We start from the raw sequence: 22,631 nt of genomic DNA, 5'->3' as shown, positions 1-22,631 counted from the left end.
GGTGAGGGAAGTTCCACTCACTCTGTAGGCTCTCTGACACACGGAGTGCCAGCTCGTTGTAATCCAGGGAACCAGTGAAGGAGTTGCTGTAGGATCTACTTGAACTTGATCTCCTGTGTGATTCCCCCTCTGTCATCAACCCATCAAAAGTCCCATCACTGCCCATGGAGGAATCGTAAGTGCCATCACCTCCCACTGAGGCACCGTAAGAGGCCACACGGCTCGTGGAGCTGCCATATGAGCTGCCTGTGCCCAGGGATCCCCCGTGGGATCCCTCAGCTCCAAGGGATCCCCCATGCAACTCCTCGGAAGTCCGTAACCCTCGGTATGATGAGGACACAGCCCCAGCCACCAAGCTGCTGTCTCCTTTGGGTCCTGGTGGTCCCCGTGGCCCAGGGGGCCCGGGTGGCCCTGAGATGTAGCTTCGAATTTCATCACCTGCAAAATACAAGAGGGAGATCTTCAGGGACACTGGGGTACCTGAGCCCGAAGGCCTGGCAGAAGTCCCGTGTTACCACCTAGATGAAGACTGGAGTGTTAAGTTCTGTCCTGCAAAGCATGAGAGAAAACCTCCAGCAGCAGGCACCTCTGTCAACCTTGATCTCTACAGGTGGCAGGAGACCTCCCTCCTTCCCATCTCTCCTCCGATTTGGGGTGCCCAATCTTGGAAACATGGCCAATTATTTTGCAGAAGGGTACACTCCTCTCAGGCCAATTTCAGCACCTCTGCCAAAACAGCTGTTCTGTGCCCAGGCTCCCACAGGTGAGGGATCACCCTGTTTCTGGACTTGATGATCTCAGTGGTCCTTTCCAACCCAGCTGATTCTGTGATCCTGTGAAAGGATCCCTGGACAATTTGCCAGCATGAGAACTCAGCAGTGGTGCTGTGCAGCTGGCTCAGTGCTGCTTTCCAACCCCTACATCATCCATTGCTCTGGAAGCAGACTCTTGTCAAAGGAAAATGTTTTTCCCACAGGAAAATTCTGTAGGTGACCTTGATAGGGACTCGCTGTTCAGTACAGGCTGACTGTGACTGCCCAGACTTTGTCCCTTTTGGGGACATCCAGACTGCATGGACTTCTGCCTTGCAGCCAGACTGAGAGGAGAGAAGCCCATGGGCTGCAGAGTTGTCCTGCGTGGAGGAACATAGAGGTGAGGTGTTGTTGCAGCCCCAGTTCAAGGAAGGCTCCTTCAGGACTGCCTCACAGTGGCCTCTGTAAGGAGAAGGAGGGCTCAGGGTATGTGCATGGAGGATGGATGTGTCCCCTTACTCTTCAGGTACTGGATCAGCTCACTCCTGAACTCGTCACTGTTGGTGATGTCAGCATAGGACAGGAGGCCAGTTCCTGAGAAGCCTGGTGGTCCTGGAGGGCCAGGAGGGCCAGGTGGACCCTGGACTCCAGAGAATGAGGAGTATCCCATTCCTTGAGAGAGAGGAAAAGTTATTTTCTGACAGTGAGAGTACAAGGAAATCACGTCTGGGGATCTTGCAAGTTTAAAAGCTCTGACCCCAGCTTCCACCCCTTTCCAGCTGATGTATGATGAGAGTTGTTTGGTTTTTTTTTTTCAGTGACCTTGTTCTTAGTGGGCAGTCACAGTCCCTAGTAAGTCAAATCTCAGTCTCAGTCCCCCCCTAGAACTTACAACCAGATTCTCCCTTCCAGTTGTGAGAAATACAACACAAGTGCTTTACTTTGCATGTAGGCAGAGACATCCTCCAGAGAGGTGCCAGGTGATCCTGGAGGTCCTGGGGGTCCTGCAGGACCAGGGGGCCCAACAAGGCCACCAAATTCAGAGTCTGAAAGACACAAGGGAAGAAGAGGAGTCACCTAAACTACTGCAACCTTCATGAACCTCCCCTGACAATATAGGAAAATACAGGTAACACCAGCTACAGTCAAGTATAAGGTGCTTTTTTCCCCCCCCCAGCACTTTCTAGTGCAGCCTTCCTGGTGCATCTCCCTTCTCTACATGTAGACACATGAGAAGTCAAGAGATCCCAACGAGGGCAGAAGTCCCTGTTTTTAAAATATACTTTTTAAAGTATTGAAACAGTGGTTCTGGGGGTGTTGAGGGACCCACGGCAGGGAAGTGGAGAAGTTGACTTACTTCTCAGGTATGCTGTCAGGTCACTGTATGATATACCAGGTGTCCCTGGAGGCCCAGGTGGCCCAGGAAGCCCAATGCTCATACCAGAACCTGCAAAATGAAATGGATTGAAGAGCAGCAGATGATCAAAACAGATTGTCACAGTGAGCAGACACACTGCAGGGCTTGCTCACAGGCAATGCAGGAGGGACTCTTGCAGGGTGGAGCGTTCCCATCAGTGGAGTGTGCAGGGAAAAAGGGCTCAAGCCTTCTTCTGGGCTGGAGTTAAAACTTGCCCCATTAATCCCAAGACTGGGGCACTTGCACACAGGGGCACTTGCAGACAGGCAGGCAGCAGGACTCTGTTATTGGCAAAAGCTCTGCACATCTCATGAACCCTGACACAGGGCAGGGGAGAACCCCAGGACATGTGGCTTGGCTATGACCCACTGCCTGCTACATGTGCTGCTCTCTCTGTGTCTGCCTATCCATAACCAACCATCTCTGGTACAAATCTCTGCATCTTTGTGATTTGCCTTACTGAAATGTCCTTGCTGACAAAATGCAGCTGCCCTGCTTGAGCTGTTGGGGTGCTGCTGTTAAACAGCAGTTCCCTGCTTCCAGACCATATCTTTGTTCTGTTCCAAGTCTCTGACCATCCCTGTGAGGAGGTCTTCAATACTCAGGGATTCACATGGTCAACACCAGAAGAGTTTTCACTGACATCATGAGCTTTCTGCTCAGCTTCCAAAGGAACAAAGGGAAATGCACACTAAGAAAGACTATTACTTGACAAGTAGCTGATAAACCGTCTGGTCAGCTCATCATAATCCAGTGACAGAGCCATGCCATCTACCCCTGGTCCAGGAGGTCCTGGTGGGCCCTGAGGTCCAATTAGATACTGACGAATTTCTTCTCCTGGAAAAGAAAAATGTATGTTAAAACTGTCCAGCTGCAGCAAAGATACCAGGTGTGAAGGATTCCCAGGCTGTGAGCTGAGCTCCCACCACACAGAGGCCATCAAAACCTGCAGATGCAAAACTACTTTCCTCCTTCACTTCTTTTTCATAGTGTGTTCTGCCCTGTGTATGGTGTCAGAAACATTTGTGACAGGGATAAGAACCTTCTACAACCCAGGGTTTGAGAAGAATGAGAATTTGGGTTGCTAAAGGGATGCCCTTATGCTTTGTTTCTCCAGGACACCCTGGACAAGTTCTTGGTTAATGGGAAAAGACCATTTCAGCAGCTATTTGTTTGTAACATGAATTATGATTGGCTCCTCACTGGATCACACAGAAGGAGGGGTCCGGAAGGTTTAGTGGGAAATTGGGGGAAATTGTGGGGAAAAGAGAGACATAGGCAGATCCCACCTAGAGAGACAATGAGGGAAAGAGAGGCAAGAGAGTGGAAAACCAAAGAGTTCCTACATTGGGTATGAAAAGCAAACATGTCCAGAAGCATGCAACCTCTCCAGTACAAGACACACAAGTCTGTCTCCACAGAACTTGGAAGGAGACACTGCAAGTCACTCAGCAGCACCAATGGCCTTTGCCTTCTGAAACAGCTGTTGGTAACTCTGGCTGGAGGGTCATCCCAGGCTGTTGGGATATCTCACCCCCATCCATGATGTTTCCCTTCAAGGTCACTTACTCTGCAGCATGTCCAGAAGTTCTCGATACAAAACAGATGTAGTTGATACTGAACTGGCAAATGACTGATAGTGATCTGAAGAGCCTGTGGGAATGAAAAGGTTTTATGTCAGGAAGGATTAAGAGGAGACAGAAGGTGAAGAGGGGTCAAGCAGGGACAAAGGAAAGCTGAATTATTCTGGTTCAACTAGTGGAATGGGCTTCCCATGCTCCCAGCTGTGTATTAGTTGCTGTAACACACAGCCTGCTTGTCTCCACAGCAGTGTGGTCTGTGTTCTTCTGAGATTCCAGACTGCTTCCCAAAGCTCTGGGAATTTCATCTACTTCAGGAGGGCCCCAAGCATACAAGACAACCCCTGAGACCACAAATACCCACTGCATACACTTCTGTTTGGGTCTTGGGGATGCTATGTTTAATGTGAGACTTTTTAAGCAGTGGCAACTGTTAATCTGGCCATCAAAATGGGACAGAGCACAGAACTGCTGGGGTGCTGCAGCTGGGGTGTGCAGACACACCTCAGCTATGTGGAGTCCTGCACCAAGACTGCAGAAGGTGAATAACTGGGTTATTGGTTTTACTGTTTAAATACTGTTGTTTGTCCTCTGGTTCTCACCTCCTGTGTGTCACACAAGTTCAGCTGAGAGCATCATTCAGTACAGAGCTTACCAACATTTTGCTTACTTGTCAGGTAGCTCATAACACGAGTAGCCAGCTCTGCATAATCCAAGTTTATCCCATCTGTAGTGGTGATGATTCCAGGTGGGCCTGGAGGGCCTGGTGGGCCTTGGGCACCAGTCAAATAATGCCTTACATTGTCACCTAGGTAGGAAGCCCAAGATATCCCCACATCAACAGAGGGAAGACAGTGGCCATATGCACAATTATTGCCCCCCCCCTTCCCCCTGGCAAAATGCTGACTGGTGGAAGAGGCTGCAGAGGCAACAGCACTTCTTAGCATTCAGCAAAAATAAGGACAGAGCAGTAGGGCTGCTGTGTTTAAAGGGAGAGTGACAAGGGGCTCAGTGAGCAAAAGAGATAGGCATGCACCTGCTAACCCATGGCAAAATGTCACTATACTCACTTTTCAGATAGTCAGTGATATACTGCTGAATCTCTTGAGATGAACTTCCACCTGGGCCAGGAGGACCGGGTGGCCCAGGAGGTCCTGGGGGTCCCTGAATTTGTCTGGATCCATCTAGAGAAAGAATTGTGAGGAGAAGAAATTTTTTTGGCCTGGTTGCATTAGACTAAGTGATGCTGAAGTGTGCTTGCATTGAGCTCTTCCCACACACAGCCCTGGTCAGTTTGTGCACTGGAGTGCAATGCTGTGCAGAAATATAGATAGAGATCCATAAAGCTCCTTAGGCTAAACCCCCTGCTCTGCTGCTCCCCATCCCAGCTGGCTCAAGCAGCACCAGCTCAAGAACCTCCTCACTGGTCTCCACCACAAGACACAGGAAGGCTCTCTGTGACTCCTGTCACCAAGGTGTTGAGTGACACCTCATGCTTTTTAAGATGTTGGTCTGCCCAGCACCCTGAGGGCAGTATTTCTAGGACACAATGTGGAGAAGCATAGGGATTGTTCTCATGGAGGGACACTTAACCCATGTGCACTTTTTGTGAAACTGCAGTAACACCCTGCATACAGAGATGCTCTTTCTCAGAGTTCACTGCAGCTTAATTCGCCTGTGGGTTGGCAAAAATTGAACAAAGGGCACTTCTGTTCTGATCAGAAGTGTTTTCACAGGTGAGCTCAATGCAGCTTCCCTAATGCTTTGTGGAACATGGTTAACCTGCAATTCCTTTCTTTATTGTGCCATAAGGACAAACTCTGGTTCAAAGGATGGCAGTAAGATGAGACCAGAAGACTTGCAACTCTTAAATTGTCTGATTTAAGGCAGACTGTGAAAAAAGAGATTTTGAACACAAATCCCATCAGCACGAGGTGGGCACCCACACTTGTAAAACCCAAAGAAGCATTTTCAAAGTCTTCACCAGGATGTCAGCTTCTATTGATAGTATCAGAGAAATGATGGTCTGGCCTCTTACCTCGAGATGCTCCTGGGATGCCTGGGACACCTGCATCACCTGGGAACCAGAGTGAGGGAGACAGGAAATTATAATAGGTGTCACTGCATGTTGCATACTTGGTCACACTAAACAGATGAGCTACATGTTGTCAGAGAAGCAACTACCCAGCCCTTGTAATGACTGTCTTCAAGAAGCAGCTTGTGGGGGAGGAGCAGAAAGAAGGGGCCACAGCTGAGCCTTCTGTGCTATTCCCTGGTGCCTTGTGCTCAGAGCAATTCTACTGCCATAGTCCTGCTCTGCCTGAAAAGGCAGGGGTGGGCACAGCTGTAGTTCTTAAAGGACCAGGTTGCTCCATCCTTTAGCTTCAACCAATCTTGTCTTTGTGAAGCTACCAGAAAATAAAGAAAGAAGATTTTTAACTTCACCTTTGGGTCCAGGTGGGCCTGGTGGGCCTGGAGGTCCCTGCATGCTGATTCGGTCACCTGCCAATTGCAGAAAGAGAGTCAGAACTTCACAGTAATAAAACTAAGCTGGAACAACTAGAGTAAGAGTTTGTACCCTAGTTTCAGCCTAGGGACAATGAATTCAAAGGAGAAAAGGGGGCACTGACCATGGGAGAAGAATGCTGGAAGGCCAGGCTCACCTGGTTCTCCTGCATGGGACACAGAAATGGAGGATAAGTCCTATACACAGGCAAGCTGTGCTGCATCCCTCTGAGATCCCCTACAAGTCTCCTTACCTGTGAATCCTCGTGGACCTCGTTCACCTGTGAACATGGAAGCAGAGAAACAGCATTAGCATTTGCTTTGTTCTGCTCTGCAACATCCCAGCCCACACAGCAGAATATGATCATGGCTTCCAATCTGCAGGGCAGAAATGGGTGAGGGGAGTGGGTCCCTTCTTTTTCCTGCCAGCTGAGAACTGAACTACACTTCATAGGGGCATCTCCTTGCACTGACTTAGCCAACTCCACACTGAATTTTGTAAAAAGACTGTTCCCTTTTAATGGAAAACCCAAAGCTCTGAGTCTCCCTGAATCTATAAGGCTTGCAAAGTTGGGCTCTGAATACACTGATTGCCTTGACTCCAGTATTGGAGGCTAATAAATATCTCCAAAAAAGACTTGTTCTACAGCAGCAGACAGAAGTCCTGTTTAGTGACCACTGTACTAGTGTCTTACAGCTGCAGAAACACAGGACACTTTTGGCTTCCACGCCCTTCCTTCCTTATTTTCAGTTTGAGGTGGTGAGATCCACCAAGTACCTTAGTGAGGCAGCAGGATACACTCACCTTGGGCTCCTTTCGGGCCAGGTGGGCCTGGTGGACCTGGTGGGCCTGTGAAGAGTGTTTCTGAAATTAAAGCAAAAAGGTTTCTTCATGACTTTGAACAACACAACAAAGTTTCCTCTGGCTCCACCTGGTCCTAGCCAAAGATGTGCTCCCTGGAATCCCAACAGACAGGATATTCCCAAGGCCCAGGCAAGGGAATGGATGGTAGGAACCCACCTGAGGTGGACATGGATGATCCTGGTCTCCCTGGTGGGCCTGGAGGTCCTGGTAATCCTTCCCCTAAGCAACAGGGACACAAACAAGCTTCAGGAAGGACAAGCCTCAGCAGTGTTAAGGTAAATGCATGTCAGAGCTGCTACATCTCCAGCCACAGACATAGCTTAAATATTTCATGTGTAGTCTACTATCATTGTTTTCTCCACACATCTCTATCCCTGTTATTTTTCATTATCATTTGCCATTACAGCAGACATAGGACATAGAAACTCCTTTCCTTGTGATTCAGGGAGCCTATCCCAGCTGGCCTTCACTACATTGAGAGGGAAGGTTAATTTCATCACACACCTGACCTGTTCCCCTTTTCTACTGAGCAGAGTTGGGAATGGGGTCCTCCTGCACCTTCCCTATTCTGTCTGTGAAAAGGAAATCTGTGCTATATGAAATGGAGTGGGGATATGTTCATCAGGATAAGAACTGCTCCATTTGTTCTCAGCTGGAAGGTAAGAATGGACCAATAAGAAGTAAAGACAGAACTGATTGCAGAACTTCCTCTGGGGACTTGAGAATGTTGAGTTCATACTTCTGAAAAAGTATGGCACCTATGAATTACTACTTTGTCTAGCAGAGCTTTGCCAAAGCACATCTCTTCTCTTGGGCAGTGCCTTGCTGCTGTGAAACTATTTTGCAGTAAAATTGTGTTTAGCAGGAAACCCACTATGGGAACTTTGCTTCCAGTAAAGTCAGCCCTACTAACTTCCACCAGGTCTAAGATTGCATCTGGGTTACCACAACACACAGGATGGAAGCTCTGGAAAAAAAAAACATCCACTTTTCACATTTGTTTAGAGAAACAAGCTCTTACCTGGAGGACCACGAGGTCCAGGGGGTCCTTGCACAGATTCACCTGATGAAGAGAGAAACAAGGGTACAGAATATTTACTCAGCAAACATGCCTGCTTATGTCCTGAGCTCTGCTATATTGTGTACTGAGCTCTGCTGTATTACATACCTGGTGGTCCAGGGGGACCTGGTGGTCCTGCTCGCCCTTGTAAATCTGCCAGCACTGTGCAAATGAAACACAGACAAAAAAGGGAATATTGTTGCTATGGAGATACTGCTGCTATGGAAACACTATCATTACCTTCCTATTAGAAACTCTGACAGTCAAAGCTGGAGTAAGGCAGGACCTGGGTGATCTCAGCCAAAGCTGAAGCAGAGAGAGAGAACAGAGGTATGATTGGTTGATGGTGCAGATGAGGACATGAAGCAAAACACAGTGCTGAATAGGCTGGCAGCAGGTTACAGGCAAGACCTCTCTGAAGAGTAATGGTTGCTGAGGGAAAGAGTGAAGAACTCAAAGGCTAGAGAAGGTGGGAAAGAACTTTCAAGCAGAAGAAACATTCAACAAGGGGTAAGTTTGGGGAAGAGTAACAAGTGGCTGCACTGTGTTATCTTGACTGGAGGTGTATCTTCTCCTCCAAGCTGAGGCACAAACTTTAAGTTCATTGATGCTGAGGTCCTAGATGTCTGAATTGGGAATGGGACTGTACTGAAGCATGGTCTGGATCTACATGGCCCCATTTCAAATGGTGAACAGGGAAGAACCATTTATGATTTTATGGTCTCCTCTGACGTCCCTCTTGCCTTGCAGAGGTCCCTGACACTAGGAAAACTGGTTGCATGTGCAACACACATCCAGTAGTGCACAGCACCTGTAGACACTTTTCTAAGGGTGTTGCTAAACCATTCTGTCCTGCTCCACATATTTTCGCCTTAAAATAGCATTTGCTCCCCTGTGAATTTGTCCTCCAGTTCACAGAGAGATTTTAATTTCTGTTGCTTAGGTTAATGTGACTTTTCAAACTGGTTCTCCCCTTATGGAGAGCCTTGTGTTCATGTTACACAGGGAACTTCCCTGGGTGAACACAGTGGCTAAAAGGCCAGGCTGAAACCTCAGAGCTCTGTGACCACCTCTGCTGCAGGGGACTGTCCAGCAGCCACTACTCCTTAACTTTTCTCTTTGTGCCATGGGCCTGGTGTCATCTCCTTCATGTTCAATGCACTTTGGGATGTACAGATGAGAAGGAAAACAGAATTAGCTGGTATTGCTGTCCCACCACCAAAAATACACATACACACACTTATCCTATGCCATGCTTAGGGGAAAGAAGCAGGAGGCATCTCCTGTTAGCTGTAAGCAGGCCTTGAGGTCTCTGGCACCTCTCCAGCAGGCCCACTTACTTTGAGATGCTAATGATGAGACTTCTGTTCTGACAGTTTCTATCACAGCTTCACCTGGGGATCCCTTCTCCCCCCGTGGACCTTTTCCAGGAAAAAAAAAAAAAAAAAAAAAAAAAAAAGAGGAAGTTAATTATTTAATGGAGAAATGGTGACATTTTGTACCCATGCCTTACCTCCTTGATGAGAGGTTCAGACTTGACTTTTGTGGACTGGGAGTATGAACTCAGTCCCTGGCTCTGGGGCACATTGTGCTCAAATGTGGAAATTACTAAGCAATTTGTCCTAACAGGATCATAGAAAACTGGCTAAGAAAGGTTTTTAGGAGTCAGCTCTGCCCAGGTCCTTCCAAGCAGATGACTGTCCAATTGGCAGTGGTTTTATCTTGACATCATTACCAATGTGGCTCTAGTTTGTGCTCCCATTTTTCAAAATGGCAGGGGGTATCCAGCTGGGTTATATACCCTACCACAGAAAGGCAACTGCACTCAAGAAGTGCCTCAGAAATACCAGTTTCCAGAAAAAATAACAACAAAAAAGACATTTTCAGCATCCAAATCACACCAGCACTTATCACCCCCCTTCTTCCCCTGGGAAAGAAAAAAAGAATAGAAATTCTTTACAAGATTAGTTAAATCAAATAATTCCACAAAATGAACTGAAAGGAGGAAATCTGCAAACAAAAGGGAGAGTGATAGTGCCAGGGGCTGAGAGAATTAGAAACGAAGGAAAACTAATGAATTCAGTTCTTTTAAGAAGCAGAATCAAAGCTGATAAGAGTATGGTACCTTGCTGTCCAGGGAGACCAGCTGGTCCAACTGGACCTGATTTCAAAGGAAAAAAAAAACCACAGACCGCATTAGATTTTTCTGGATGTATTTTACAGTAGCAGGAAGAAACAATAGATCTTTTATAAAAATTGACACTATCAAATAACTTATTTGTCTGCACAAATAAATGGAATTGCCATGGGGTATGAATTCATCAATGTCCCATGTATTACTTGAAGATCCAGAGAAGAGGCTTATTTTCCAGAATGTGTCAATTAAAGTGCTTGGTGCCTCTTAGACTGCAGAAACAACCAGAATGCCACTGACCACAACAGAAATGCAATAGGTCTGATCCTCCTCTTGCATTCCATGCTGCAAATGGGGCCTAGTTCTACTGACTGGGATTAGCTCCCACTATACAGCTGGGAGAGGCAAAGAAGTGCCATGAGACCCAGGGCTTAGGAATTCTGCTGCCTGACATCAATGTGCTGGACAGCAGTGTCTGACCTGGGAGAGAGAAGCCTGAGGACCAAGCTCATGCACAGCCAGAGTCCATGTGCATGCGTGTGTTTGTGTAAAAGATTTGCATATTTTTGCTGTCTGGAGTTCAAAGCTAAGACTGGGAAACAAGCAGTTCCTGATTTCAGTAACAGTGCCAAGAGAGGGATTCAACACAATCCTGCTTTCCTGGGAGGCAAAAGAGCTTAATTCTACTTGCTGGATCTGATCTATCACTACGTTGTATTCATCAGATCAAAGCACAACACTGTTCCCAGTTTCTTCATCCTCTCAGCCCTCCCTTCTGTTCTGCTCCCCTGTGATCATCTCCCATTTCTCCCTTGAGGTTGCTGCCTCCCTAACTTAGCCTGAGAGCTTGGTCTCTTTCTGCAGGGAAGACCATGAGTATTTTGACTGCCTGAGCAATCTTGCCTTCCAGACAAGGCAGTCTGGCAGCAACAATGAGCATCACACATTAAGGTAAGAACGGATGCACAGTGATAGCTGCCTGCAAAAAAAAAAACAACACACTAGAGGAGCAGCATCCTCACCTGGAACACCTGGGGGTCCAGTGGGGCCAACTGGGCCTGGGGGACCTGGTGGGCCTGGCAGAGCAACAGTTGACAAACCCTCTGAAACACAAACACATAGATTTGAACATATACACGTGTGCACATATCCAATGAGTGTGCTGCAAATCTACCCTTAAGGAAACAAATTTCTGTAGCATATGGGATCTCCCAACACAGGGAGTCCCAGTGCAGGTCTGAGACACAGTCAAGATGAATTTAGAAGACATAAAAAGGAGAGAAAATCCTCCAAAACGAGAAGTTTTAGAAAACTCACAGCACTACATACCAGCACTTATGACTTTTCCTGGAGATCCAGGTTCTCCTATGAAAATAAAGAGACAAAAGATGAACATTTCTAGGGAAGATTTGCCACTAGCTCAATTATGTTGTCTTACTAAACATGTGATTTTTTTTCCCTTTCCCCTTGATCTCTTGTCTGAGAAGTCATAGCACTTGAAGGTTACAGGGGAAGCAGAGCTCAGCTAATCCAGAGATATCCTGTGCTCATCTTTCCAAGCACTACATCTGCCAGAATAGACCTTCATTTGTCCAAGGCAGGCATGCAGCTTCCATTGCAGTCACCAGGCATCATTATTCATATGCTCAGGGCACAAACAGGTTTGCTAAGGTTTTCTCTGTTATGCTGAGTGCCTCAGCAGATGCCCTGCCTTGCTTGTGAGGCTTTTGCCTTGTTGTCTTTTTCCCAAACCTTCCCTTCCAAAAGCCACTAGATGCCACTGTTGATTTAGCAGAGCAGATAATCTTCCCTAAAATGAAGTGCTTGGAGAGAAAATGAGTACTAAGGAAGAAATAAAACTCACCTTTAGCCCCTGGTCGGCCTGGGTCGCCTGGAAGTCCTGATATGAGGTAGAGGAAAAAAATTAAATGGTTAGAGCAAATATTGTTTCTTCTATTTTTTCCAGGTACCCCAGCTGAGTTTTACTTGTGGGTTTAAAGAAGGAACTCCACACTCTTGCTTTCAGCTGGAAATAGGAAAGGAAAGGCTCTTCTTTCACTGCTCCTTGGATAATGGCATTGCTCCCTAGATTTACCTGTAGCTTCTTCCTAGATTTACCCAGATTCTTCCAGGTACTGCTCCCTGTACAGAAGCTCCCTGGTAACTTTTGCCCCCAAACCACCTCTTGCAGCCATCATGTCCTTTTTTTTCCACCTCTACTGCTACCTCCTCTACCTCTGTTGCTGCTGATTAGCAGGATGCTTCAGTGAGGCACAGAGAACTGAAACATGTTATTTGTTGCAAACTATGTGTTGGAGGCAAGGCCCTGCATTCCTTAAAATTACACACCAGCCACAAAACCTGTCTCAAGAGCCAAGTGAGATACAGAAACCCTGGGATATCACTTTGGAAACTGAAAGCAGAATAGAGGGGAAATCACAAGGGTTTTTTGAGTCCATATCAAAGCGTGTCATTGACAAAGTGAAACAGAGTAGAAAAACCTACCTGGTGGTCCTTGGGGTCCTGTGAGACCTGAAAGAAAAAGACAAAAATTGTAAAATGTCCAAACAAATTTCAGTCGGGGAATGGACAGACAGACAGAAAAAGATTACATTTACTTAAAATTACAGCAGATGGCGCACAAGTGGTGTAAAGTGGCCTAGCAAGTAAAATGAATGTTGGCTCAGAGCAGCTGATGTTCTTGTCTGCAGTGCCTGCAAGCCTGAGACCACAAAGGGTTTAGATTCCTTGTGTGTTTTCCTTTCATCATCATCTTACAGGTCAGAGATTCTGTGCCAGCCTTAACTTCAAATTAAAACTGGAAATTGTTGACAAAGACGTCTGTGTTCCTTACTGAACAAAAAGTATTTTTGTTCTCTGTATGCTTTTACCTGGTTGTCCTGCATCTCCAGAGGGTCCTGGAGGGCCTCGGGCTCCTGGCATTCCCATAAGACCTGGTTCACCTAGGGATATAATCACCATTAACAAGCCAGAAATCACTGACTTGCAATCTACCATTCCATTCAACCTTGGACACCAGTCTTCCTGCAGCACTTTCTGCCTATTGTATCCTCTTAGCCAACTGTCCATTTTCAGCATTAATGTCTGGGAGGTCAATATCAATCACAGAGGAGTTCTGTAGTGAAAACAAATCTGCCACAAGTTTACAGGCAGATACATTTCATGTCTCAATTCCATGGTTACATGGTTGACTCTCAAGGTCTTGTGAGACAGCACGATCCCAGAATGTGAATCTGCTGCCATCTTCTCCCACTTCTTTTACAAATCAATCTCCTGCCAAATCAGGGAGTATCTGCACTTCTACCTCAAAGGAATCTCTTACCTTTTTCACCAGGCTGTCCATCACGGCCAGCTTGTCCTGTCCAAAGAAAAAGGACTGTTAAGGACTGCTGAAATAGTACCACACTTGCCCTGTCCTACTGAACAGCACAGACCTAAACACAAGAGTGTTCATCTTATTACATCTGAAAGAAACCTTGGCTACAGTTACTGAAGATCCAGAAAAAGTTCATTTGGAACATAACCAGAGGACATCCTGTCTGAGCACATGTAGATTAGCTTGTCTAAAGAAAAGACCTGGGATTACAAACAGTATCACAAGAACTTCCATGTTTTTTCCTTGTGTTTGCTCATATAATCACAGATATTTTCTGTTACCCACCTGCAGGTCCTTTAGCCCCTGGCTCTCCTGGAGGACCAGGCATTCCTCTTGAGCCTTGTTCACCTGTAATGAAATGGTATGAAAATGAATCAAACAAATCTTGATGAAGATACATTTTATAACTGTCACCAGTATATAATTGCTTTGCAATTGAAAACCAGCATTGCAGGATGTTGAGCCTTCATTATATTTGATCATATTAGAAAAAGCAAGCATCAGAAAAGCTCACGTGAAGTGAATACAGGGCATATGAGGGAGAATTTCCCTAAAGCTAAACACAAAGATTGCTACCAAGATGGATAGAAACAAGAATGAGATCTACTTGTTTAAAACTTGGGTGCAAAAATAGAACTCTTATAACAAATAACATCATTATACTTCTCCAGAAAGTTAATGAGGATTGGTTGGGCTATACTGTTATTTGAAAACTCAAATAATGCACATGTATATTAAATAGATTTTTATTTCAGGAAAACAATCTACTGACCTGTAATTCCACGAGAACCCTTCTCACCGTGATCACCTGTGGTACAAAAAAGGAAAAGATTCTGTGAGACTTTTAAATTGTAAAATGTTTCCATCAGATAAAATAAAATCTGCTTACTGACAAGAGCACAGAGGAAAAAGCCAAAGAAGAATAGGGTTAATACCCATGGACAGTGCACACTCCTAAAGGAATCTGAAGAAAATGTCCACAAAAGATATTTAATTGATCAACATACCTTTAGGTCCAGGGGGTCCAGTGGCTCCTTTCTCACCTGAAAGATATATGGATGATGGAAGAATAGTAGTAACAAGTCAGAAAGGAAAGTAATTTCACTTATCAAGAAAATGAGGGGAAAGACAGGTACTCTGATATCAGACAAACCCAAACTGGACATTCCTTTCCTTCAACACAGCTCCATCTATCCAGCCATATTTCCTCAGATAGATTGCTCTATTACCTTTGTGCATCTAATATTTCTTAATATTTGCTTGCAATCACCATGCCCAGTGATTGCCATCCTCCCCTTTCCTTAATCCTATGCTTTTCTTTCCCCCTAGCACCAAAATGCTACATGTTCAGACCAAGTCTGCTACTCAGAGCAGTGCCAGAAAGCACATCAGCTACTGCTGCTGCACTTGCTGAGGGGAAGAGAAGCTTACCCTTAGCACCTGGGAGACCTGCTTCTCCTCTAAAACCTTGTAGGCCAGGAGGACCTGCAGAAAAATGAGATGAGGGGTTTAGTCCATCCCACTCACTGTTATGCATCACTGCAAAAAAACCAATGAGAAGCTCTCACTCATTTTTGGTTTTTTTTTTTTTTTTTCAGTCTCTAGATGCCATAGCAAAGGAATGTAGCACTCACCTGGAAGACCCTGTGGGCCTGGAGAACCCATCAGACCTGTGAATAAGGAACATGGATTTTCTTTCAGTAACACCCCAATTAGAAAATCAACAAATCTCTTTCAGTTTGCCTAACAGCCTCCACAACCCAAAAGGTGTTTAGCAGATCAGAATTCCCCCAGACACCAGAAGAATTTGCATCACTGGCATCCTCAGAACCAGGGCAACAAATCCACACAATTTAGTTCTTGTGGCATAGAAGAAACAGTTTTCCCTAAAGTAAGATAAAGAGACTCAAGACTTCCACTTTTACTTGATGCTGGGATCTCTGCTTCAGGTGGCACCAATTCTTAATAGGGCAATTTTTGGCCCAGTTACATGGATTGTAGAGCTGTAACTCTGTTAGAAGCCTGATAGGAATGTGGAGTTAATGTTATTACTTCTGAAAGCAGAGAAAAAACAATCTTAAAGATTGGAGTTTTGAGAAACCTCCCTGTCAATCCCCACTCTTACTAAAATTCTCTGAGAACTTATTGCTCTAAAGGTTATGTGTACCTACTAAACTACATTTTATCTACAATGAGGACCATTAGTTCACTTTTCTTATTACTGCAGTGCAACACAAGTGAAACAGGAAGGCTGGAGTGCTCTTCACTCCTGCCAGGCTCTCTGTTCATCTTCATATTTACCTTTAAGGCCAGGAGAACCTGGGGGACCAGGCGGCCCTGGAGGACCTGGCTCACCAACAACACCTGCAAAAAGAGATCATTAATAGATACTGTAGAAGGGAATTGTTACTCAGTTCTTCCATTATCCCATCCCCTGTTATCCTTTCTCTGGCAATTGTCATGAATCTACTGTTCAGTTCAAAGCACTCGAAGAAGCATGCATTGTCCAAGGAAAAATCCCATCTCATTGAGCACTAGGATGAGCAAGACAAAACCTGCAGGTTTGCTGATTTAGGTAACAGACAAGAAAATGACCCTGACACTAAGTGCTTTTGGTTCTGCCAAAATCAAATCTGACTGTGAGACCTGACAAAACAAAACAATACTTGCTTACCCATTGTAAGTTTGGCAAAAAAAATCCCTTAGGCCAGCTTTATCTGTGCTGGGAAATATCTAAAATGAAATCTAGATTTGAATAATCAAATCACATTCTGTAACTGAAGTGTTTTATAAATTGGGACCACACTCTAGCTTTTGTCCATCTCTGCTTTATACATAAATGGGAAAACTTTTTCCTACCTCTGTCTCCCTTTCCTCCAGCTCCTGGTGGTCCAGGCTCCCCTCGAGGCCCTGGTGGCCCTTCTCGACCTCTTTGTCCCATGGGGCCTTCCATGCCAGGATCACCTATAGAAAACCAAGGCCTGGTAAATAAAAGTGTTTTTATGGGAGGCCTTGGACAAGAGGATCCATGACATCTCCATGGGGGACAGTAATGATCACATCAACCTGGTGTCTGCATTCCCATGTCATGTTTTTAATTCATTGTGAGAGAGTCACAACATTATAGAGATACTTACCCATGCTGCCTTTCTGTCCTTTTGGTCCTTCTGGTCCTTGGTGCCCAATGGGACCAGGAATGCCTGGAAAGAAAAACACAACAAATGTTTACAGTCTTTGTCTGTATACAATGAAAAAATGACATGCAAATTAGGGGAACCTGAAGCCTGGAGGGATTAATCAGCTGGATTAAAGAGTATATTACTTATAAGGAAGGTACTTAAACAGGGATCTCTTCAGAAGAATACAGTACTTGTAAGAGCCCAAGGAAGCTGGGCCAGGTAGTCATGTAGCTGTGGAACTCTTTCAAAGGTAGGCTGGGATCTTCACACCCTTAAATTAGGATTGTTCAACTAAGTGGAAGCCAGGCTGAGGCCTTGCTTGCAAGTCTCTGAGCTGTATCTGTAAGCTCAGCACCAAGGTTTTAATCAAATAGCTTAATCTATGCTAAATATTGACTCTAGACAACCACCTCGAGCTAAGTTTGCAGTGCAAAATATGTTCTTGCCTACAGCAATGTCACCAAATAGCCTCCTTCAAGGCAGAATTGTACTAATGCTCACCTGGAAGTCCTCGGTCTCCTGTAGAGAGAAAGAAATAGAGAGTCAGTGGGGAATAGGCCTTCCCTACCTGTCACTTTGTCACTTTGATTGATCCTCACCTCCCATAAAAATTATTTTACGTTCCTAGAATGTTTACAAGTTCTACCACCCCCAGAGATGCCACATTACCCCCTCTGTTATTTATGCAATGGGTTGAAAAATTCACACCATGCAAAATTCTCTTAATCACTCTGTGACTACACAAAGTAGAGTGTGGCTTCAAGAACAATTTTTCTGCAGGTGAAAGAGGTTTCTAGATTCAAAGTGAGATCTGTTTTCTCTTCTACTGTGAATTTCAAAATTGTCTTTGCCTGGAAGAAGAGAAAAAAAACACTACCACCACAACAATATCTAAACTACAAAATCCATCAGCTTCTCCAACTTCTGTGATCATTTGCAACCCTATGTCAGGCTGCCAATCTCCCTGAGAAAGCAAGTAACTCCAGACTCACCTCTGGGACCTTGCATTCCCATGTCACCTGAGAAAAGAAGAAAAAAAAAAAAAAAAAGAATGTATTTCCATTGACTGCTCATTCATTTCACTTTTCTAGTTGCTTTCCCACCTTCAATTAAACATGAAGGGGTCATGGGTGAACAGGGACACTTTACATTTTAATAGTACAGGATCAGTCCCATCTCACTAGTGGCAAAGAGGATCTGGACTTCCACATTGGCACAACGGAAGGTTGGGCCTCCCATATTAGTTCAGCATGGGATCAGGCCCTCTACAGTTTGCTGGCAAACTATCTTTACACTCTTTGTTCAAGTATAAACCAACATCATCTTTCTGACTCTGATTGCTCCTTGTGGCAACATCCACCCTAATTCTGTGCATTTCCAGATTCAAGGAACAGAACAGGGGAAAACAAGGACAATATGGTTGTACCTTTCTCACCAGGTTCTCCTTTCTCCCCTCGGAAGTAGCCTGTAACAGGAAGTGAAGGGGCTGTTAGAGTGCTTCATACAACAGAATAGCTACTTGCTTCACATACAAGAACCCCTCTATTTGGATTTTGAGGCTGCAGGCAGCACAGACTGTCAAGCACCGCATGGCTTCGTAAGTAGAGCTTTCTTAACAAATTTGTTTTCCCAAATCCATGAGATTTCTGAAGCTGGGAGAATGTAAGTTCCTCTGTTCTTAACCTATTTCCATTGTCTGCTACACAGAAGTAAATAAAACTTCCCTTGTTAACAAAAGTAGCACGAGAAATAATGGGTGGGTTAATTTTTCTGTGTAGCTCTTTCAATATGGAAAAGTCACCTGCTACAACAAGCATGGTGCACGATGACAAGCACACAACCTCTTCTCCCTTTCCTGCTGGCTTTAAGAAATGCACCACCAGTGTTAGTGGCATCACCGCCTCTGGGAGGACAGGTGAGGACACTATTATTGACAGACTTCATTGCTATGTAAAAATCCTGATTCTCAGGCCCTTGGGCAATCAAATCCTCCCAGTCCTCTTTAAATAATCTGGTCTCATGCAGCATCACAGACGTTGACTCTGCTCACCTCGTTCTCTTTCCTTGTTCAGTCTGTTCTTCACCATCAACCAAACTGACTCTTCATTTTCGTAAGGGAAGGTTGAGGATGGTGAAATACCCTGAAGATAGTCTACTCTTGAAACATCCTTTGCTATTTTTGAATCTACTCCATTAATTGTCAGGAGGCCACCATTGATTTTTTCCAGGTTTTCCACACGAGATTTCAGCTTTCTCACTTCTTCCGCTGGAAGAGTAAAGTAAAGAGATGGATGCCTGAAATTCCTACTTCTCATAGCAGAGACAAGGAACCAGTGTGTCAAATAGCCATGACCACTGAGTTTTGCAGGAATATTCTAGCTGGGATATCTGGAGTTTAAATGACAGCTTTGTAATCTGTTAGTCTCTGAGAAGCAAAACTTGAGATCTCAGGAGTTTTTCTATTCTATTCATTATATAATCCCATATCAAAAGTTCATGTTCCTCATCTATTCTTTCTGCCCACTTGTAATAACTCAGTGGCAGTCATCACCAAGCTGCACGGGCAGTTCTCTGGCTTAATGTTTCTGGTACTTGGCCTCTTTGCCAGCTTACATGCTCTGCTTGTCTTTCTATCCCATTCAACACCCTGTTCCTCAGTTATTGCTTACCCAGAGCAATGAGTCCAAAAAGCAGTCCAAGGAGAAGCAACCAGGCCAGGAGCAAACCCAGGAGCCATTTCCACCAGCTACAGCAGGAACTACAGGGACACCAGGATGGTGCTGATCCAACTGCACCCCCTGCATCACCATTTCGTATTTCTGGAAGAGGGAAGGGGCAGTCTCCTGGTTAACAAAGAGTTCCTTGACTTCAGAGTCAAAAACCTCTTGAGAACAAGGACATCAAGGTCTGACTCGTTATACAAAGGTCTATGGACAAAAATCTTTACATCAGCTCTGCACACAGTAAATGTAATTCTAGTCCCTGTAGAAACTGGGAACAGCATTCCCAATGGGAATTTAAACAGGGAACAACACTCAGTGCTTTTTAAAGTAACAGCTGAAAAATGTGATCCCCTTGGGCTCAATTTTTTGTATCATTTTGAGCCATAAATGGCAGCAATAGCCAGCAAAGTCTGTCTGAGCCCTCTCCTTCCTCTTAAATTTGTCCCAGTAGCAGGATGCAGCTGTCAGCTATCTGATCTTCTCTGGCAATAAAAAAAATACCCCAAGTTCCCACTCATCCACAATCAAACCACTGGTACCAATTTCTCTGGTGTGTGCTCTGCTCATTACAGACAGAGCAGCCTCCTGAACATGCCTTCTGTCTGATGCCAGTGCACAGAGATCACTCGTGTCACTCAAGAACATTTTTGGCATGCTGTGCTTTGGTGATCCCTCAAAGGGAAGCTTACCTGCGTAAGCTGCTTTGTCCCTTGCCTGCATGGATTTCAGTCCTCCTGCTTCAAAAGTAAAAGATACTTTAACAGTCTATGTATGATAAAACTTAGAGCATGCTCTTGCACTGGAGAGGTAGTAATGCAAGCAGAAGGAAAAAGTTGTTCTACTGCATTGCCACAGGAACTCTTACCATTTGCATCTGATTTTAGGCCAGTATCGGTAGCATATGCAGAGGAAAATCCCTGCTTCTCTTTCTTCAGGGTGTCTTCTACAAAGGACCCTCAACATGAACCAAATATAATTAAAAACATTACACCAGAACTTCAACCAGGTCTATATTGTTTCATTGGCAAAGAAAAGTATGTTTTTTGCTGGGAAGCCACAATAACTCATGTTTAAACTAGAACTAATTTTTGCTTTCAAAGTTCCTGAGCTTTGTGAAATGTTCCAAGGTACACTCTGGAGCTTCATATGTAAAAACCAAACTTAGATTGCAGCTGGCATGATTAAAGGCTAACTTGCCTGCCAGGGCTTCATGTTTGGCTTGCAGGGGTTTAAGTCAGGTGCAGTGTCCTGAACCCTGACCTCCTCTCTTTCTCTGCCCTCAGAATACCCTCATGTCCCAGAAAAGAGAAGTTACCTCCATTAAGCCCCGTGGTAGAGGCATTAAAGACTTTGCCACTGTCCTTTGTCATGACCAAGAGCTCTGTCTCCTTCTTTGCTGGGGCATTGTCCTTCTCAAGAAGCAGGAATTTGCAGTCTTTGCGCAGAATGTCGTCTCCTTGGGAGGTCACAACCGTCCCCCCTAGAATATTGGTACAGGATGGGAAAGGGGAGGAGATGAGTGTGGGCCAATGAGTTACAACCACAAGCCTTAGAGTGAACTTCTGTTCACTAAAATAGGTGAGTGCCAGTGTGATTGGGGTTGCCATCATGATAAACACTCAGTGACAGACAGACTGGTCACTGAAGCTACGAGGAGAGGTGTGCACGTGGTTAGATTTCTCCAGAGATATGCAGTTCACCAGGAGGGGAGGAACTGCTCTCACAAACACAGAGCACCTGGAATTCAATCACTTGCAGAAAAGCTTTGCTCAGTGACCACTTCCCAAACACACTTACTATAGAATCATAGAAACTCAGTCTGAGATAATAGACATTCAAGGGGTGCCAGAGCTGGAACATCTCAAAATGAGGAACACCCTTAGCAGACCTACTCTGGCAAGCACAGATCACTCCGTATCCTTGGGAGCCAGGTGTGGTTGTGAGGGATTTAACTGTGGCTTATTGAGATTGGGCACAGGCCAAACAAGGCTCAAAAACATCAGTGTGGTCACTCTTTTACCACTGGGAAGTATCAATTACTAGTAGAATGCTGTACAAACCTGAATTTGCATAGAAATTGACACAACATTGAAAATCAAGATGAACAGAATGGTATTATTTCATTATTCTAGCAGAAACCACAAGTAAACCTGTATTTACATCTATTTTTAAGCCTTATCCTTGGGAGTCCTTGGATTACAAAAGCAACTTGGCTTCCTGTGCACAAAAAAAAGACTAATTCATAACTTTCAGAGTAGCAGAAATAAAGTGGAAAAGATGAGTCCCAGCAGCTCAAAGATGAAAGGATAGTAGAAAGATTTCAACTTCTCTCATTAAAAAAAATAAATCTGATAATGTGTAAGTCAATTCCTTGATTTTTGATTGCCTGATACTGCTGCAAAATTATGACTAGGAGGAACCTTGCAAGTGTTGTGGCTTCAAATGGAGCACAATTTCACATGTGTGACCTTCTATCCAGTTACCTCCTTATTGAGCTGCAATTACATAATCTGACTTATTACCAAGTGGAGGAGATTTGAATAATTTGCTCATTCTTAGGCTCTGGCTCATTTGCTTTCTTTTCAGAAAAGTACAACTGGGAAACTTGGCTAGAGACAAGTCATGCTCCTGAGGAGCCTGGTGTGTCACTCAGCTATCTGAACCTCCAACCCATTTTTATTATTATATGTTTGTAGAAGGCCATGGCCAAGCAACTGTGAATGACACACTCACCTGCTGAGGCAGACACACCTGTACTTGCCATGGTGTTGCTCTGAGAAGTGTTTTTCATTCCATATGCTGCAATGAAGATATTTGAGAATGAATGACATGAAGGACAGCAAGGTACCTACACACACCAACCGTGGGCTGCACACCATTAAAAATTACATTTTCTCTTTCAGGGGATTTAGGACAACTCAAATAAGCAAGCAAATCTCTACTGCTAATGTAGGCACTAGGAGCTGTTCCTACACATACAAAGCAGAGGAAATGTTCCTCAATATCACCTCACACCTCA

The 22,631-nt window shown here is 44.9% G+C and overlaps 1 protein-coding gene across 1 annotated transcript in view; it reads right to left on the bottom strand.

The window, feature by feature from the left end:
* The window catches only part of COL17A1 (collagen type XVII alpha 1 chain), a 38,375-nt gene that overhangs the window by 1,109 nt on the left and 14,635 nt on the right, over positions 1-22,631 (bottom strand). The window contains exons 13-53 of the mRNA XM_071748323.1: positions 22,346-22,411; positions 20,928-21,092; positions 20,478-20,567; positions 20,302-20,349; positions 19,559-19,708; positions 18,940-19,155; positions 18,316-18,354; positions 17,882-17,908; positions 17,391-17,408; positions 16,848-16,910; positions 16,570-16,674; positions 16,012-16,074; positions 15,345-15,380; positions 15,142-15,195; positions 14,718-14,753; positions 14,483-14,518; positions 13,996-14,058; positions 13,657-13,692; positions 13,205-13,276; positions 12,819-12,845; positions 12,178-12,213; positions 11,643-11,678; positions 11,336-11,416; positions 10,305-10,340; positions 9,520-9,600; positions 8,288-8,341; positions 8,141-8,182; positions 7,276-7,338; positions 7,060-7,119; positions 6,509-6,535; positions 6,380-6,421; positions 6,195-6,251; positions 5,788-5,826; positions 4,820-4,933; positions 4,420-4,557; positions 3,739-3,822; positions 2,878-3,006; positions 2,110-2,199; positions 1,694-1,798; positions 1,272-1,424; positions 22-438 (exon numbers count right to left, since the gene is read on the bottom strand). Of these exons, the coding sequence (XP_071604424.1) occupies positions 22-438; positions 1,272-1,424; positions 1,694-1,798; positions 2,110-2,199; positions 2,878-3,006; positions 3,739-3,822; positions 4,420-4,557; positions 4,820-4,933; positions 5,788-5,826; positions 6,195-6,251; positions 6,380-6,421; positions 6,509-6,535; positions 7,060-7,119; positions 7,276-7,338; positions 8,141-8,182; positions 8,288-8,341; positions 9,520-9,600; positions 10,305-10,340; positions 11,336-11,416; positions 11,643-11,678; positions 12,178-12,213; positions 12,819-12,845; positions 13,205-13,276; positions 13,657-13,692; positions 13,996-14,058; positions 14,483-14,518; positions 14,718-14,753; positions 15,142-15,195; positions 15,345-15,380; positions 16,012-16,074; positions 16,570-16,674; positions 16,848-16,910; positions 17,391-17,408; positions 17,882-17,908; positions 18,316-18,354; positions 18,940-19,155; positions 19,559-19,708; positions 20,302-20,349; positions 20,478-20,567; positions 20,928-21,092; positions 22,346-22,411 (3,294 nt within the window). The remainder of the gene's footprint in view (positions 1-21; positions 439-1,271; positions 1,425-1,693; positions 1,799-2,109; positions 2,200-2,877; positions 3,007-3,738; positions 3,823-4,419; positions 4,558-4,819; positions 4,934-5,787; positions 5,827-6,194; positions 6,252-6,379; positions 6,422-6,508; positions 6,536-7,059; positions 7,120-7,275; positions 7,339-8,140; positions 8,183-8,287; positions 8,342-9,519; positions 9,601-10,304; positions 10,341-11,335; positions 11,417-11,642; positions 11,679-12,177; positions 12,214-12,818; positions 12,846-13,204; positions 13,277-13,656; positions 13,693-13,995; positions 14,059-14,482; positions 14,519-14,717; positions 14,754-15,141; positions 15,196-15,344; positions 15,381-16,011; positions 16,075-16,569; positions 16,675-16,847; positions 16,911-17,390; positions 17,409-17,881; positions 17,909-18,315; positions 18,355-18,939; positions 19,156-19,558; positions 19,709-20,301; positions 20,350-20,477; positions 20,568-20,927; positions 21,093-22,345; positions 22,412-22,631) is intronic.

Source organism: Heliangelus exortis, chromosome 7 (genome assembly GCF_036169615.1).
Source record: "Heliangelus exortis chromosome 7, bHelExo1.hap1, whole genome shotgun sequence".
In the NCBI taxonomy this organism is placed as follows: Eukaryota; Metazoa; Chordata; class Aves; order Apodiformes; family Trochilidae; genus Heliangelus; species Heliangelus exortis.
The sequence above is the reverse complement of the archived record's forward strand: the minus strand, read 5'-3'. Positions and strand labels throughout refer to the sequence as shown.